Source organism: Pseudorasbora parva, chromosome 17 (genome assembly GCF_024679245.1).
Source record: "Pseudorasbora parva isolate DD20220531a chromosome 17, ASM2467924v1, whole genome shotgun sequence".
Taxonomy (NCBI): domain Eukaryota; kingdom Metazoa; phylum Chordata; class Actinopteri; order Cypriniformes; family Gobionidae; genus Pseudorasbora; species Pseudorasbora parva.
This window is the reverse complement of record NC_090188.1, coordinates 6633127-6653126: the sequence shown is the minus strand read 5'-3', so window position 1 is coordinate 6653126 and position 20000 is coordinate 6633127. Positions and strand designations below refer to the sequence as shown.

Here is a 20000-nt window from a genome sequence, read left to right as displayed (position 1 = left end):
TGCTGTATATGAAAGGAATGAGGGAATTTAAAAAGTAGGTCAACATAAAACAGAGGAATTCATCAAAACAGCGCACTTGTCAGAGCATGTGCATGAACGCACGTTGTGAACACGCATTATGTTGATGCTGATTTTCTGACCGCAACGCACAACATAATATGCCAAGGGTTTGATGGGTCCATTCACAGGGAATTAATTTATTGCTAAAATGTAGACCTAGTCGCTTTGGATAAAAGCATCTACTAAATGCATAAAAACTTAATTTAAATTACGTTTGTGCTGCAAACTTCTCAAATCAGGCCTATAACTAAATTTCTGTCTATACCAGTATTGTCCTACTCAAAACAACTTTCCGTAATGGTGTCAACAAGCCCGCTCCTGGGGCCTGTACCATGAAGCTGGTTTAGCTGGCTAGCCAGATATGTTGTAGCTTAGTTTATTCCAATCCTGGGTTTTAGGTACCATTAAAGTGGTTTGGCTGTTCATCTCCATAGTAACTTACGCCTGACGGCTAACCTGCTCTAGGACAGGTTATGTTCTGGATTAGAGATCTCAAACTGAAATTGGACCAATCAGCTGTGCGTAAAGTAACTCATCTATGATGCAATAAAGTCACTCCCCCTGTTTCTACTCCAAAATAAAGGTCACACAGCAAATGGGTTTTAAAGACTAAAATGTTTGGCTTTTAACAATGCTTATTTATAATAATACTAATAATAATTTTGATCATGTAATATTCTGCAGAAGAGAGAAATGAATCTCACAGCTTCTCTCGCGAGAAGTGAATCTCAGTTCCTGTGATCCAGAGCATGTGATTGGCTGTTCACTGCTGATGTCACAGCTAAAGTGCTGAACTCAGGATGAAAGCCGGAGTTGACAGAGAAAGCTGATGATCAGCATCATGGTACCAACAAGGCCTGAATAGATTGGTTTGGTTTTGTCAACTCAAAACTAATCCTGTAACCCTGAGTTTGTTAAACTATCATCATGGTACAGGCCCCTGGTGTGTTTGTAAACTCAGTCAGTGCTGGAAGGTGATGTTCTGTACTGTTATTTGAGCTAGTCAATCCGAGCGCAAGTAAAGTTTTTACCATTGAGTTACAATGAGCTTGTTGACAGACTTGCTACATGTTTATAATGTTTCTAAATCACTCATAATGGGCTTTGGGCTCAACAAGTTTGACTTCCTATCAGTGGCTGATAAATGAGAGATAAGTGTTTTCACACGGCTGAGCTTATTTTTGCTTGCGAACATGTTTTTCCTAAGAAATAAATGTAAAAATAATAAAACTTTAAAACATTACATGTGCTGACCTTTTCAAGTACCAACTAATAAATGATATATTCCTTGAAAAATGACTTGCCAGCTGGCCTGTGACTTCATCGGAAAATGAAATATAATAAATGATGAAAAGTTCAAATTAAAGTAACCGTATACTAAAGAAGAAAATATCAAATGTGAAACAAATATGGATTATTTCATGCATTAAGCCAATATGAAAATATAAAAAACAGCTGAATAACTAAGTGCATTTATCAAATTAAATTATATTTATTGTATTTATTTATAAAGATAATTATCATTAGTGTGATTATATAATATACTTTTATAAAATATCTCACAGAGTTATTTTATATTTGATGATTCCATTTCTGTGGTATTTTTACTTGAATACTACTGTTAGACTTACCTGAAAAAATATAAAGCATAGTTTAATTTGTATCTTTATTGTTTTATATTTATTCATGATACTACTTCTAATGTTTTTATTCATTCTGTTTTATTACTGACTATTCCAACAAATTACCTTATAAAAACACATTAAGTGAGCAAACATTTTGTTGAGATAATTTCTTTTTAAAAATATCTATAAAAAGTTAATGTTTAAGTATAATTTTTATAAAAAATGTTTCTGCTTATTGTGTCGAGTATCGTGTACTTTTGGAGGTATCTGTAATAACTACTATGTTTTTGGTATCGTGATTCGTGACATCCCTAGTTCATGTGGAAAAAAGCGGTTAAAACCTGCATTAGGGGGATTGTTCCTAAATGTTGACTCTAAATTCACTTCCTGCATTTGGTTTTTGCACTTTCAAAGAGACGACAGTTAAACGAAGCCTGGAATGTCCAACAGGAAGTGACAGTGTGAAAATTTGTCATGAATTTTTCTAGATGGAACGAAATCACCAAGTCATCACTGTGACATAACGAGTCAGCAGCATAATGTCTGTCATCTGTCTGCAAGAATGAAAGAAAGTGTGAGAGATTTTGCAACTTGTATGTGTGTCTGCATGGGAATGCCGTGAGAGTGATTCAGACAGCCTGACCAAAGTCCAGACATGGAAGGACAGATGAATGGGAAGAGAGAAAGCGTGTGTGTCTGTGTGTGTGAGAGAGAGCGCGCGCGAGAAAGAAAGGGGGAATCCCTGTCTGTTTGTCTGGGGCTTTTCCTCAAAAAAGGAACTGTTGCAGCTCCATAAACACACAAACACACTTGTTGTGTTACCTCAGGTCAAGCACGTGCGCAACTAATAAATTATGCCAGTCATTCTCAAATTAAAACTAGTTCACTCATGAAACTAAAATTACTAACTCATCAGATGAATGAAAAGGCCACCTTCTCAAGTTCCCTATAGTTTATGATACTAGATTACTGTAGTTTAAGGGCTTCCCATCTAAAATGCACACTTCATAAAATTGGATGTTTGTGCTTGTGTCTATTTAGCTTGTGACTTCAAAGTCCAACATCAGTGGAATCAAAATGGAGCCTATTTATTTCCATAATGTACGTTACTGGTCTTATTATGGATGATTCATCCATGCATGTTATTTAAAAGATTGTAATTTATAGTAATTTTCTTTACCAATTTCAAACATCTTTTCTTTGGCGTTGATGTCAACAATCCCTCTTCATTTTTAACCTCTTCCCTCAAACCACCTGCATATATAGAGACACTTTTTACAATCCAATCAATACCTTTTAGATAAAATAAAGTGGCACCCTACATTTTTCTTGTTTGATATCCACTTTGTAAGAAGATTCATGGACAAAAAATCTTTAGGCTGTGGAGATGTGACTATTCCTTCTTCATTTTTTAAGACTCTTCTATATGGCCTTCTAACTGGAGTGAACCACAGATGCATTGAAATAATCATCTCAAATAATTACTCACTTAAAGACCTCTGAGCTGTATCCTTTCACAAACACCAACCTGAAAATCTCCCATCATCCAACACAAGTCAATAAACCACTTGTAAACAACTTCAGCTTTTTCTGGGAAGGGCGCCTTGAAGATTTAGCAAGCAAAAAAACAAAAAGGCAACAGAGAGAATCAAGAACTCATAACCTCAGGGCGACCATCATCTTATATCCTATCATTATCCTCATATTTTCAGCGCCATAATTAACTTGTTTTATTGCACTCTGGCAAATAAGGGAGAGAGGAAGGGAGAGGTTTTGAAGACGATTAAGGATTTTTTGTCTGTGTGTGAGAGTTCTCATGGTAGAAGAGTCTCCGTCGCGTATCAGTCTTGCACGCTTTCAGACGGATAATTGAGACAATGATGACGCATCGGTCTGAGGTTTTAACTACAAATAAAACGATTGTGCGCAGATGCTTCAGGGCACATTTTTAACGAGGCAATGAAATCATTGCGAATTTCAATTTTCCATGTATTCTATTTATTCTTGACCAAACTTTAGTTTCGAAACCCTCAGAGACTATGGTATTACTTGTAGCAATATTTCATTAAGTCATACTAACCTATAATTGGTGAAAGTTGACATGACTGAATTGCTTTTAAAAAGCATTGCCATTTTCTAACAGTGGATCGCTAAGGGTTAAAGTCCTAATGTGGAAATGTTCAAGTTACGCTGTGAAAACACAGTGTGAACTGGAGCTAAAAATGCGGCACTAATGTTCTTAGTGGTTTTGCATCTTGGTGGAGCCGTAGCAATAACAGTTATAGGGTGTGTTTGGGAGGATCTGTGTGTTTGCTTGAAATGGCGAATGCTTGTTTGTTTCTCTGCACTTTTATTCAGGTGTTGGGTGAGGTCTGAAAGTGATACTGATGGAAAACAAGCTTATCAGCATTAAAGAACAGGTGTTGAGCTATGTGGTGAAAATGCATGATTAGTTGACAAAAGCAAAGAAACAACTGCAAGATCTCGGACTGACTGAAACACATCAGTAAGTTGCATATTCAACTATAGAACAAGTTCAGAATTACATTTGAATGACACAATGGAAATGCGGAAGGCACACAAAATCAGACTGACCAGATTTTCCTTGGTCCATCTGATAAAATGATTGTGGTCTGTGGCTCTGCACAACTTAACTTCAGATTTTATATTGCATGTTCTTATTACAGTCAAAATTACTATAATAGTCCAATCTGTAAACACATTAAAGAAGGACTGTATTGATATTCCTCAAATATTCTTGTTCTAAACCTCTAACACTAAATAATAAACTTCTGCAATTCATTCTGACTCCATTTTAGCAGTCGTATTTGTGCTATCTATTTTGAAAGTTTGAAAAGTCTAACAATTGGTCTTCTTTCTTACATCTTGAATTGGGATATTGTCACATCTTTCTTGCATTTAAAGCCAACATGTGGCATGTGCCACTAGTGGCACCAATAGGAATGGCAAACACTTATCCTATTTTTTATTAAACAGTCAATTTTCCATAAACTTACACTATTGGATACCAGTCAAAAGTTTGGACACAATTGTCTGAACTTATGTTTTTCATGATCTTTAAAAACCTTTTAATTCAAAGGCTTCTGCTTACATGCCTAAAATTTTATGTGTAGAAAAATATAGGTATATTTTCTACTTATGGCTTTCTTTGCAACCCTAATATATATATATATATATATATATATATATATATATATATATATATATATATATATATATATATATATATATATATATATATATATATATATATATTATATCTTAAAGTGCAACAATGGAAAAGGGAAAAAATAACAAAAAATTAATAACAAGTAAAAATATAGAATAATACAAACAATCAACCAACACATAACCACCCGGCGTTAGAGGATCTATTACTATATTATTCCCAATTCGGCAGTGTACTGATGACGTCGTCGAGGCATAACAGCTGAAGACCAGATGATGGGGATCGCTGCAGCACCATGCAGGAGGCAAACAAAGTCTTCTGGGCACTTCTGTGGACACACCGAGTTTCTGAGTGTATTTTTCCGGGTCGGCACAGAAGTACAAGCCGTTCCACAGCTGCAATGCAAGACGGAACAGCGGCACAGCCGAGAAGCGGAACATCCCAACATCATGCCGGACACTGATGATGCTAGCCCGGTGCACACACTGCCAATCGACCGGCAACCTCAGCCACCATGCAGTTCAAGCCCAAGGGAGACCAGCAGTGAGCAGCCGACACCCAGAAGAGAGAGCAGCCACAGCGAGCAACACCAAATGTCCCTCAAACCAGAAGCAACCGCAACAATTCAACACAAATACAAAAACATAGCAATACAAAAACAGCAGAGAAGCGGTGAAAAACGGCGAACAACGTCCTCTCAGTGACTGCCAGCAATCAGCAACAATCCCAATTGTAGCTCTGACTGTTAGACTAGTCACAGTTATAATAAAATAAAATAAAATCTAAATCTAACAGACTAGTTAACATGATTTGTTGGTGGAGAAGCGGTGAACACACAACGCCAGCGTCCTCTCCCCCACGTTGCCAACTTGTATACACATACCTAAAGGATTATTAGGAACCATATTAATACTGTGTTTGACCTCCTTTTGCCTTCAGAACTGCCTTAATTCTACATGACATTGATTCAACAAGGTGCTGAAAGCATTCTTTAGAAATGTTGGCCCATATTGATAGGATAGCATCTTGCAGTGGATGGAGATTTGTTGGATGCACATCCAGGGGACAAAGCTCCCATTCCACCGCATCCCAAATATGCTCTATTGGGTTGAGATCTGGTGACTGTGGTGGCCATTTTAGTACAGTGAACTCATTGTCATGTTCAAGAAACCAATTTAAAAGGATTCGAGCTTTGTGACATGGTGCATTATGCTGCTGGAAGTAGCCATCAGAGGATGGGTACATGGTGGTCATAAAGGGATGGACATGGTCAGAAACAATGCTCAGATAGGCCGTGGCATTTAAACAATGCCGAATTGGCACTAAGGGGGCTAAAGTGTGCCAAGAAAACATCCCCCATGCCATTATACCACCACCACCAGCCTGCACAGTGGTAACAAGGCATGATGGATCCATGTTCTCATTCTGTTTACGCGAAATTTTGGCTCTATCATCTGAATGTCTTAACAGAAATCGAGACTCATCAGACCAGGCAACATTTTTCCAGTCTTCAACTGTCGAATTTTGGTGAGCTTGTGCAAATTGTAGCCTCTTTTTCCTATTTTTAGTGGAGATGAGTGGTACCCGGTGGGGTCTCCTGCTGTTGTAGCCTATCCGCCTCAAGGTTGTGCGTGTTGTGGCTTCACAAATGCTTTGCTGCATACCTCGGTTGTAACGAGTGGTTATTTCAGTCAAAGTTGCTCTTCTATCAGCTTGAATCAGTCGACCCATTCTCCTCTGACCTCGAGCATCAACAAGGCATTTTCACCCACAGGACTGCCGCATACTGGATGTTTTTCCCTTTTCACACCATTCTTTGTAAACCCTAGAAATGGTTGTGCGCAAAAATCCCAGTAACTGATCAGATTGTGAAATGCTCAGACCGGCCAGTCTGGCACCAACAACCATGCCACGCTCAAAATTGCTTAAATTACCTTTCTTTCCCATTCTGACATTAAGTTTGGAGTTCAGGAGATTGTCTTGACCAGGACCACACCCCCTAAATGCATTGAAGCAACTGCCATGTGATTGGTTGATTAGATAATTACATTAATGAGAAATAGATCAGGTTCCTAATAATTGTTTAGGTGAGTGTTTGGAAATTCCTAATTGTTTAGGTGAGTGTATATATATTATATTAGAGTTGCAAAGAAAGCCAGATAGTTGCAAAAAAGTTGTGACTGTACAACTTGTGAATAAAAAAGGAATGCAATCATTTACAAATCTCATAAACTTATATTTTATTCACAATAGAATATAGATAACATTTCAAATGTTGAAAGTGAGACATTTTGAATTGTCAAGCAAGGACAACGCAAGTTACTTGTTATTAGCACTCAGTTCATTAGCCTGCATCTCTGATGGTATGAGGTTGCATGAGTGCGTGTGACATGGGCAGCTTACACATCTTACACATGAAGTCTCTTTCAGGGAAGACCTAGCATTTTCCAACATGACAATGCCAGACCACACACTGCGTCAATTACAACATAATGGCTGTGTAGAAGAAAGACCCGGGTACTGAAATGGCCAGCCTGCAGTCCAGATCTTTCACCCATAGAAAACATTTGGCATATCATAAAAAGGAAGATGCGACAAAGAAGACCTAAGACAGTTGAGCAACTAGAAGCCTGTATTGGACAAGAATGGTACAACATTCCTATTCCTAAACTTGAGCAACTTGTCTTCTCAGTCCCCTGACGTTTGCAGATTGTTATAAAAAGAAGAGGGGATGCCACACAGTGGTAAACATGGCCTTGTCCCAACTTTGAGATGTGTTGATGCCAGGAAATTTAAAATCAACTTATTTTCACTTAAAATGATACATTTTTCTCTGTTTAAACTTTTGATATGTCATCTAGGATAGGATAGATTTGATAGAAGTACACTGCAACGAAATGCCGTTTGGAGCAAGCCTGCAGGCCGCAGCTATTACAAGCACCGCCACAGACTCTCCAGAAGAAAAAAATGCAGATGTATTCTGAATATATATATATATATATATATATATATATATATATATATATATATATATATATATATATATATATATATATATATATATATATATATGTGAATAGTGATTGGACCAAATAGTGAAGAAGCAGCCAACAAGTGTCTGGCTACAGATAATCCTACCTCTTGAAGTTGGTTGAGAGAAAATCTTGAGAAAGCAAAGAAGAAGCTCAGGATATATGAGTTTTCATTTGTAATGTTTTGTTCGCTACATGAAAGTAGGGTGTAAATCTTTCAGTTCCTTTCCCTGCACTGTGTTGTAAATTTAAAACATAACATAAACATCAGCATTGTATGTCACACCACTGCCAAACAAGTATAAATTACTATACATATATATAATTACTTATAAAAATAAATTACATATATAAATTACTTACATATAATACAAGTGCACATCGTGTACTGGTCAAAAATTTGGGGTCAGTAAGATTTGTTTTAAAGAAATTAATAATTTATTCAGTAAGGAGTCAAAGACACCTATCAAAAGTAACAGTAAAGTGTTTTTAAAATGGTTTCTATTACAAATAAATGCTGTCCTTTTGAACTTTCTTTTTATTAATTTTCAAAAAAATATGAAATAGCACAACTGTTTTTAACTTTGATAATAATAAGAAATATTATAATAAGACTTTCACAAAATGTAATTAAAAAATATATATATATTTAGACCCTACATTTTTAAGCGGCAGTACATTTCAATGAAAATGAAAATGAAAAAAAAATATCACAAACATATGTAATTAATCATAAAGAGCAACAAGGAACAGTACTGCAATAAAAAATAGTGGTGGATAGAAAAGTTTCATAAGCATGAAACAAATTGTGGGACTGCAGTTTGTCCTAATGGTCCATTACTCACTGGAACATGTGAGCTATAGAGATGTTAGATGCATTTATTTTAACATGCTCAGAGAATCAAACAGAAACTATTTTATGAGCATTTCCACTGAGCTTTCCAGTGCTGTGGATATTCTGGAAGTGTACATCCTGACTTCATGACGTTTGTTCCACTGCAGTGAGGGTCTCTCAAAAATAGCTTGTCTAGACATTATAAATGACATTGACATCCCTCTACCTCCTCATATCATGACAGATCGTTATGCAAGGACCACCGAACACTTCTTGTTCCTCAAACTCACTGTGTGTTGTGGTAATGTGTTTAGCATACACCAAGGGTTCGGCTTCACTCGCTGCTGTCACACACAATCACACACCCAAGCGTTGAAAACACACACTAACTCTGGGTGAACCCAGTACACTGCTGCCGCTGAATAGAGCACACATACATGAAAAACTTTTGATCCACACTCAGTGGCCTTTTCAATATCTAGTACTCTGGTTTACAAAAGAAACGCACTGGCTGTTCCAAGCCCTATTGTAGGCAGCATTTTAAGCCCGTAACATACTAGTATGTGAATGCAAAATCTTAAAACCTTTAGCTAACACAGACAATCAAACCAAAAATTATTAAGACACCAGATATCATTTTTAATAGTGGGTGCAGGACACTATGGTTCATTTATGTAAGTGAGGATAGCAAAATAAACAGTGACATATTATAGCCACAAATTCTTCATAAGTGACTTCCAGTAAAATTGCTAAAAAATTTGGGACCAAAATTATTCAGACACTTTGACCTAACCATGTTTTGCTTAAGTGTTTTTCTTTAATTTCTAATGTGACCTTTTACACCACAGACTGAACTAAATGAAGCATTGCTTGGTAGGTTATCAAGATTAATTTGTTCTGACAGTTCAACTCAGTTCTTGTCACACTTTCTTTCCATTTTCTAAATTATAGCGAATAAACTGGGTTAATGTGAGAAAATGTTGAAGGTGTCTGAATAAACTTTGGTATGACTGTATTTGATTTTATTATTATTTTTATATGTTTGTATAATCAATGCATTCCAAAAGATGTTAAAGTGTTATTTATAACTCAACTTAAGTATGCAATCTCAGTTTTACTGCAATGGCACTATAGTGAATTATCTACTACAGACATGGCAGACAATAGTTGAACAGAATCATGCTAAGCAAAAAAAATTGTTCACCGAAAAATTCTGTCGCAATAACTTGGGCTCGTGCACATCTCAAACTTTTTTTCTTCTTTTTATTTTATGGACAAAAAAGTAAACTTATCTCCTCTTATGTTCTTCAGGAAAAAGATAATCATGCAGGTTTGATATGACATGAGGGTAAGTAAATGCGGGCAATTAAAACATTTTGGGTGGACTATCCTTTTAAGCATGTTGAAGTATGCGTAGACAGTTGAAAGGCTTTCAAAAGGCAATTATGCTGCTTTGTAAGAGATTTTCTTTCGGACTACATTGCATGCATTCTTAGTGGAAGAGACAATCCAATACTTCATTGCCACATGCTCAGTTAAAAACATTCCAACAAACTGTGAGGCGATTATAAATAATCTTCATTCATTCGATTATAACTCTTCAACACAAATAACCTGCACCTACACTTTGCATGAGTAGCACCATTTATATGATGTAAGGATAGGATGCTGTAGATGTATTGCCATTGTGTCTGAAATGTGCTATATAAATAAACTTGCCTTGCCTATCTAATATGATAAACAAAGCTGCGTTACCTCATACTCATGACCGGAAAGGCGGAAATGCACCGGCGACTGTGGCATAATAAAAGTCCCTCAACACCCTGCTCTGCTACATACTACAGTAACGTTAAATCGCATCCATGAGCATGATTTCTGCCAGAGTCCTATCCTGATTCTTTTCCACCGGCTGGCGAAGACTACATGTCCCGAGATTATGCGCTCAATCTTGGCGTCATCAAACTACGCCTTTGTTTTGAATAGGAGACCTCTATCGGAGGGAAAAGTTACATAGTGCACCTTTAAGTTTGCAAAAAGATGTTTTTGCAGCAATGCCATACTGTATAAGAAAATGTTTTGCTTTCCCAAACAACCTTTAATGTCCAAGGAACCATAGATGCCAATAAAGAACCTTTTTTTCTAAGAGTATATATGGACATTAATGTAGAATCCAGAATCCCTTGTTATTAGCGACATTGGTCACCATTACGTGAACTTCAGCAACGTATAACTCACTCATGCACACATAACGTGCAAGAGACTAAATGTAATTTGGTACAATGCCAAGTAAATTGGTTCGTTAAAAGAAGGAGCAGCAAAGAAACAATTTGAGGACTGAATAGAATTTGTCAAGAAATGCCAAAGCAAACAACTCAAGACCTCCTCAAACAAGTTCCTGCACATTCAAAGTCACTTTTGATAAAAAAAAAAACGTCTGCAAAATTAGAATAACAACTCCTTAAACCCTCTCAGGAAATAGAAAGAAAATTTAAAAACTCTAGTTGCAAACTAAATAATGACCCCTCAGAATATATAGAGTGATTCCACAAGAAAATCTTTCCCTCATCACGTCCTAGATGCCCTGACACAAGCTCTGATCACTAGCTTCAGGACCAGTGACAAGAAATCTCTGCAAAACACTCCCCCTTACTCTGGACATTTCCCTAATCAACTCCAGTCCCACAACAGAGCCTGTGCTTTATAAATAGGAATTGTTTTGAGCTAAATTAGACACAGAAGCCAGACCCTCCGCAGAGACCCTCATGCAGTTTTCATTACGCTCTTCCCTGTCCAATATTCAGACCCTCAATATCTGGTTACAGAATTCAGTTCTTGCCGTGGATGCTGACATTTTCAGGGAGCAAGGGTAATGTGCAGGACTCAAAAGCCTTTGAATGTGCTCCAGCGCAGTGAAGTATCAATTTATAGGAGCACGAACCATGTGTTTATGAAATTAATAAACTCTGTGCAGTCATCTGAAGTTTTGCATGTCCTACATGCTGCATTGGTAAATCTAAGCACTCAGTGTCCTTAAGTTCTGCCACAAACGCTTCAGAGCATAATGTGATAAATGTTTTCTGTAGCTCCAACTGATGGAGTTTTGCACTGGAGTTCTGCTGGTGTTATGTAAGGTCACGGCAGAAGGGAAGACTTGGGCAAGATTGGCTCCACTATGTGCATCTATATGTGCATGCAGGCAGATGTAGGCTTATGTAAACATGCATGCTTGCACTGTACAAAATTAGGTGTTTGTGGAGACCCAGGGTATTCTCACATAAATGCGTATAAATAGTACGAGTGTGCAATGTCGTGGAAAGTATACGCCAAAACTCATTTTGGCGTGTCTATGGCACGCTGTTTTTCGCGTGCATATGATACGCATTTTATGGCGTATTATACATACGAACCCCCCACCCCACCACCCTAAATCTACCCAAGCGCGTGTCATATATACGCCATAAAGTGCGTATCATGTGCACGCGAAAAACAGCGTATCATATGCACGCCAAAATGAGTTTTGGCGTATACATTCCACGACATTGCACACTCGTACTATTTATACGCATTTATGTGTGATCGGGTTGGGAGACCTGAAGCCAATAGTTTGCATGGCTTTTGAGCTAAATTCAATCATTAAAAAGATAGTTAACCCACCCAAAATTGGAAACTCATAGTCATCAACTCACCCTCATGTTGTTCCAAACCTGTTTGCATTTCTGTCTTCTGTGGAACACAAAAGAAGATATTTTGAAAAACTTTGGGCTCCAATGCTGTTAGACTCTTACATTCATTAATGGAAAATAAATAAATAAAAATTGTTCCACAGTAGAAAGTCATGCAGTTTTGGGACAACATGGGGGTAGATGATTGAAGGCAGAATTTTTATTTTTGGGGGGAATTATAACTAAGTATTTGCTAAGTAACTATTTAACTAAGTAAATGCCTTTAAAATGTTAAATGTCCATACTTATCATCAATTAATGAATTAACTGTTAAGATTAAGTAACCCCAAATTAGAAGTTGTATCAGTGCAAATTGTTTGAATTATTAATATAATTTTTGACATTTAATCGTTTTGTTTTACATCGTATTGTTTTAAAATATAACCATTTCATGTTTTCAATGAGAAATGTGCATGCTGTGTAGAGCAACAAACTTCTGAAAATGAATCATATGCACAATCATGAGACTCCTTAAAACACCAGAGACCTCAAAAATTGGCAAATGAAACAAGGGTTAAAGTCAACTGACCAAAACAGAGGAACAAGTTTATCTTGGCACCACAAGACAACACATAACAACAACAGCAACCGTATAAATAAATAGTCAAAAATATTTTTTTGATCTTAATCATTCATAGACCAGTGCATGCTGGTAAGAACGTGAATGGAACTAAACCATAAAATAATTCCTCAGTAAAGGCAGGAAAGTAAACTCAAATATCACATGCGAGTCCAGCTCACCTGTTGTGCTTCTAGATATGAACAATAAGAAAAATCTATATAAGATTACATAGAAAAAAACTGCATTGAGATGCATTACTGGCGTTCCAATTTGCTAGAACTACGTGAACAATATAAATGATGGCGTAAATGAACATTATTTACTTGATCTATGATCAATTTTCCATTGAATGTTTAAGATTGTGCATTGCATTATTTAATGTGAGCAGGCCCGTACTCTAGTAAATGTGGTTGTGTCCGTAAATGTCCATGTATGTAAGAATGCAGGCTTGAGATACTTTTATATATATATATTTAGATATTTAGTTTGTGTGTGTGTGTGTGTGTGTGTTTTAGACTGCTGTTTCAGTGCAACAGGTGTGACCTCATTGTGGTTGCTGGTGAGTAGCAGAAGCAAACAGAGTCTGCATCAGATTAACACGCAACACACACACACACACTCACACACTTTCTTTCTCACACTTACTCTTTCTCTTGCATGTGAACCATTTTACGAGATGCTCTTTCTGTATCGTACATCAACGCAGTGCAATTTTTTTTTCTTAAGTCTTGTGTTTTCTAGTGAAATATCAAATCATCATTAAAGCAAGAAAATTTGATGTATGTAATAACAGAGTGTATTTCAAATAAGTTTATAATTTGTTAGATTTATGCCTAACCCAAGAAAAAACTTCAACTGGGTGGGAAATATAAGCTTTATTAACTGAATAATTGTCTGAATATCTAATGTAATTTTGATTTTTAATTTTGGAATTTAGAAAAACTTCTGATTTAATACTGTATGTATTGTAGACATACTATAAATGTTTATGAAAATGTTCATCTTTCTTAATACCCATTATTACCGAATGACACACTATACACTATCTACTTAACCGTGTAGTGTATGAATTTTGTTAAATTAATGTTATTATGTCATTCAGCATTGGAGTCTGATAGTCCATTCCCATCTGTTCATTGTGAACACACTCGTTGCTCAATTTATGCTACATAACGGCATAAAACAGTGCATAAGTACACAAACTGGAACACACATTTAGTCTTTTAAATCTGCCATTAAAACTCTCCTGTTTAATCACCAGACTCTGATATGCACTGCTCAAGAAAATAAATTAGATTACAGAAATAAATTTGGGTTGCAAGTTATATTTTATGTTGATTTTAAACAGAAACCAATGTGTTTTATATCCTGCAAACAGTTTGGAGCTGGTACCTCTCTCGTCCCAGTCTCTTATTTTGGCAACTCTGTTACTAAAGCAAACACACTTTTTAACACTTTTGTTTTCCGTCTCTATGTTTCTTTTTCTTCCTTATTTTTGGATGTGTGCACTTATTTAAGAGAAACTAAAATCCATCCTGCAAGAAAGCAACCACCACAATCTTTCCTGAATGTTCTGATTAGTCAAGTTCAATGACTGTCGGTACAGAACATGTAGAATGAGAATGAATACTATTCTCACAAACTTTGCGTTTGCTCGCAAAACCTTTTGTGCTCTTTGCAAGCGAATCCAAAGTTTCTCAGTGGAACACAAATGTTTTTTCCAAGGGAACGCAAAGCATTTACAAATGTTACTCGCCATGTAATATTTTTTTTCCTTTACCATGTCCCTTCAGGGGCTCCGTAAGAATGAGAGTGGAACAGCATGCTGGGAGTTTATAGGAACACAGTGAACATAACCCCCTGCTAGCATTTAGCTACTGTTTACTACATAAAGGCGGATGACATCAGTGTTCACTCTGTCCAATTCTGAGCTACTTTATTTAACACACACAGATCCATCCCAGACTCTACGGTAATGTTAACCGGCTCAGAGCTCTGCTGATGCTTGTTAACACAGACTCAACCGTACATGTGAGGATCAATTACTTGATCCTAGCGGATGAGTGGGATATTGGTGGATCTTTGTCATCTATGTGAAATGGACTGCAAAGAAGAAGAAAAACAACACAGGCAGGCGGTATATATTTTGTGTCTGCAGGGCTGGGTGTCATCAAAAAGACCGAAAGCATCACTTGTAATCTTGGGGAGGGGTGATTTGTTCTTCTTTTCTTTGATCTAAAACTGTTTTGACTCATAATTCTGATTGGATGAGCTTCTTTTCAAGCAATTGCATTAATGTGCCAGCCAACTGCTTTGCTTGACAGCAGTAAACAGCCTACTCTAATGAATATTACTTGCTAGAAGAATTATTATGATTATAGCATTCCCCTGGAATGCATGAACTGATATACCTTGAATGCAATGCAAATCGCTTTCGATAAAAGTGTCTGCTAAATGCATACATGGGTTTTTTTTATTAAACATTGGCATCTTATATCATGCAATTGCAGGCATTTAATAAAAGCAATAAGCCACTTAAAACAGTGGGAAAAAAGAAATAGGCAAAACATAGAGAGGAGTGGCTTATGACTTTAGGTTTTGTATATCCCATTATGAGTGTCTATTTACACTAAGTGCATATATCCCACCTTGTTTGCAGAGGCTATTTACATTAACTCCGCTCACTGACTTCAAAATGATGGAAGATGCTGGATTGTCAACATACACTGTAAAACAACATTTGTTGCTTTTTGTTGGTTTAACTTAAAAAAGTAAGTAACCATCAATGAAGCATTTCGTATGAAACCCATACAGAACACAGTTTGTCCCGTATATTCCGGCATATGCTCTAAATTGAGAATGAATCATTCCTTTGTTACAAATCACTGTTTGATTTACGATCATAGCCGTCTATTATTATTATACTTTAAGACCCATCAGAATCCTCTGCCGGTGCTGGCCGGTCGCTCGCGCGCTAACGGCAAATCCCTTTCACTGTTCACATTTTTTATTTCAAATCAGTTTGGGCAAATGCAAACAACGTGATTATTGTCCATGAGTCCAACATTCAGTCATGCAAGAAAACATGCACCCTCCCTGAGGGAAAACATGATCAAAAAGGGAAGTCGTCGTTTACTATTGTAAGTTATGCTGCAGGTTTTTGAGTTGAGGCAAAGTCACGCCAAACGGCCTGAGCACAAGGAATTGTGGGAGCTTGTATAAACAAAGCATGGAGGACCGTACGGGGCTTATGCTCATTTACAAACATTTACATCGCCAAAGGTGCTTACTCCTTGCTTAATTAAGGGAAACAGAGGAGAAAAAAACGGTCCATGGCAACAACCTTTTATTTTACATTATTTGTATATTTGGAAATGTATTTGGTATTAATTTATTCTTGCACTCAATGGACTGAAAACTAGTGGACGCTAAAAAAGCTGCTTATAATGCATACAATTTGCAGATAAATAACGTTAGAGCAATACCTTATTTAAATAAGCAATTTGTTTTTTAATGTGTGACTTTTATGAACACTGTATCCATAGGGGCTGCCATTGTTGTTTCGCGGGCTATGTGACGTTAGAGCTCGTAACTGGGAGTACATCGATCTAGTGCGAGTTCACGGGTGGAAAGTCACGGCTTTAAAGGCCCTTCCAGTGCACTTTCATGGGTAGAAGGTTGAAAAAAATGCATTTTATTTATTCATACATAGTTGCACTTGCAACAAACTTTAGTTCAAAATTTTATTCGTTGAAATTTCAAAGACGTTCAGTTATATGCTTTCAGCTTTTATGCCATCTATGTATCTTCCTGACAAACAAAAAAACAAGACAAAAAAAAAAAAACTTTACGTTTACCATTTAGAATAGAGGTTAATTATATTTAATATCCCTTTATGTAGAAAATAAATATTCAGTAATTTGAGCATGGAACCACAATATATCTATGGGACTGAACTATATAGGGCCTTTAAAGTTAAGGTTACAAAAGAAAAGTTTATTAAGAATGAGAATATAGAAGGATATTGAGATTTAACACTACCGTTACAAGCACAATAGGGGGGAAATAGTATTGATGGCACTTAAAGACAATTCAATTGTTCAATTGTGTTGAAATAACAAAATATCTATTTATAAGAACATTTCTAGTGAAAGAATTAGTTTTTAAGAATGGTGTTTTAAGAATTAGAATATAAAAGGATATTAAAGCCGCACTTGGCTACTTTTGCTCTCGGGGTCCCCCTACAGTTTGGAAAAAATAATGTCCTCAACTACTGTCGTAAGATCTGTCATCCTACAACAGGGGATGCCATCGCGCGTGCATTTGTTTACATGACAACCCTGATAGCCCTGAACTAGTGATGCGCGGGTCGTCACATAACCCGCGGACCCCGTATGTCTATTTACTGGTCGCGGATGCGGGGCGGGTTGTAAAAATATATACAGTGGTGCGGTGCGGGCTAAATAACTTCATAAAAGCGTCCCGCGGGTTGGTGCAGCACTAACAGTTCCCCTGAACACTGCAGGAGGAGTTCAGAGTTCTTCTGGCGTCGCGTGTGAAATGTCTTCATCCCAGGTAACGTTACAGTCAGTGGCATATGCTTCAGCATGTCATATGAATATAATTTCATGGGTTTTATTTTTTTCAAACGCCAAATAATCACGATGCTCACGTTTACAAGCCAGCGTCATTATAGTAGTCTATTGGTTACCGTTTTACAGAATCTATATGATACTTCAGTTCAATGTTTGAGTGGTAGCTCACCGTAACAAGCAGGACAGCATCGGTCGGGCACGCCTCCTTCAGCTCACGCCGACGAGCAAACGCTGGTCACATGTTGATCCTCCTCCTGCCTTTAATCCCACCACTTTTTCGTTTCCTCTTATTGCTTTCCTCCAACAAAACCTTTTCTTTCTTATTTGTCTCTGCTGCTTCGGACATGACTATATTATCCGACGAACAAAGTTGGGCTCGCACGTCTGAATTAAAGGAAGTGTGGGTGTTGGTGGAAGTGACGTATATGCCGTAAAGCAGTCGAATTTTGTAGTTCTTTTTGTTCTCGGGTTACTACCCGAAACCCGAAGTTTAAAAGTACGATTAAAAACGATACAGACCCCATCAGGCTATGGAGGACGTGTCATTCAACCTATTGTAAGTCGATTTATCATCACAAGAGTCTTAAAAAATATATTATGAAGGTTGAAAAGTTACCTAGTGCTGCTTTAAGGTACCTTCAACATGAGTTACAGGCGTGCAAAGTTTGATAAAAATATAAAAATAAAAATCATGTCATGTCACCGTTGGCATATAATGCAATAACAATGGATAAAGTCAACAGATTTACCAAATATAGCTGCCAATCTCTGTGTAAAAAAAAGTATGATGCAATCTTTCTAAAGTCATTTTCACACCCCTGTGAAAAGTGTCATTCTGACCCCTACAAAATATTGAATTTCTCGGTAAATATACATCTTTTATATTTAATGTTTTTTTCTTTTTTCTTCATTTCTGTTTGTCTTTCTTCAGAAACAAAATTTAAAAAATCTAAAATTTGAGCCGGGAAAATTTCTGAAATTTGCTTGATTTTTAAAACAGAATGACCCAAATGTGTTTGTCTGAGAACCTTTTAATACACACACTTAACCACAGACACTGAAATGATATACACTGTGGGGTACAGTACAAATATTTTGACTGTCTCTTATTCTGTCCCTTATTTTCCTAAAAAGAACCACGATTGTCCCTTATTTTCTTTTCCTGAAGTTGGCAACCCAAATAAATACAAAACCTGTCCTAGTTCACCCTTAGCTGGGAGGTTGATTGACAGGTGATCTGAACCAATCATAATCTGCCATCTGCTATTTTTGTCCGACAAAGCAGTCAAGAGCGCGGACTTGAATTTGAAAAACGGTGTGTACTGACGTCTTTCCGCGGCTGAAACAACATTCCTTCTGAAGTTCATTCACGTTTATTTTATACTATAAATTAACTAGAAGGAAGAGATGATCGGTTCACGAGCAGCTTTAACTGAGGCGCTACCGCAACCTGTCACGACACATTAAAGAGCCACAAAACAGTATTTATTGCAATGTGTTGTCAGTATCCTCTTTGCCTCGCGATGTGTTTTCACAGTGATGTGTGGTGTGAGAGCGTGGCTTGTCGGACATAGCAACAGTAACTAAATGGGGTGGGTCTTTGCGAACAGTGAATTGAACGAAAACAAGTTTTGTTAATGAGATATTAAACCATAATGAGATGATATTTTGGACCCACTTTATATTAGGTGGCCTTAACTACTATGTAGAGTAACATTTTAATTAATCATTTGATACAATGCACTTATTGTGTACATGTTTTTACATTGTACTTACGTTTTTTTTAAATACCTGCATGTAATTATGTCTATAATTAATTTCTGTAGTTACATTTGCAATTACACAGTTGGCACTTCCCTAACACCTAACCCTACCCTGAAACTGACCCACACCACCACACCTGTCCCTAACTCCACCCGTATCCACCTCAATATCAGCAAAGGTGTTTTGCAATACAATTTGAACACAGTAAGTACATTGTACTTATTTTTTGATGTAAGTACATAGTACTTAAGTCTACCTAATATAAAGTGGGCCGATATTATTGTTTTTGGGCTGTTCATTTTTGACCAGGAACACCCCAAGTGTGACTTTTCCAATTTGTACAAGATAAACCTATTTCAAAACAAACTTCCTGGTTAAATATTAAAGCACACAAAAAACACATCCCACATTTTTTCCATATTGTGTTGAATATTGACAAATCTATCCACAAATAATGCTTTTTTCACTCAAAAACTGAGGTGCATGAGCTCAGACCAATGAGGCCTATCAATCAGGTCCAAAAAGAAACACAAAAAGTGTGTCCTAATTGAAAGAAAACAAGTTGACAAAAAGATTGAATCCAATATTGGGTGATAATATAGTATAACAATCGAT

At 36.8% G+C, this 20000-nt stretch overlaps 1 protein-coding gene across 2 annotated transcripts in view; it reads right to left on the bottom strand.

Moving 5' to 3' along the window:
* Positions 1-20000, bottom strand: part of runx3 (RUNX family transcription factor 3) — a 73973-nt gene that overhangs the window by 52432 nt on the left and 1541 nt on the right. The window contains exon 2 of one of the 2 annotated variants that reach the window (XM_067420640.1): positions 12429-12465. The exons of the other annotated variant lie outside the window; for it this stretch is intronic. Coding sequence (XP_067276741.1) covers positions 12429-12456 — 28 coding nt within the window. The 5' untranslated portion in view covers positions 12457-12465. The remainder of the gene's footprint in view (positions 1-12428; positions 12466-20000) is intronic. 2 annotated transcript variants of the gene reach the window in all.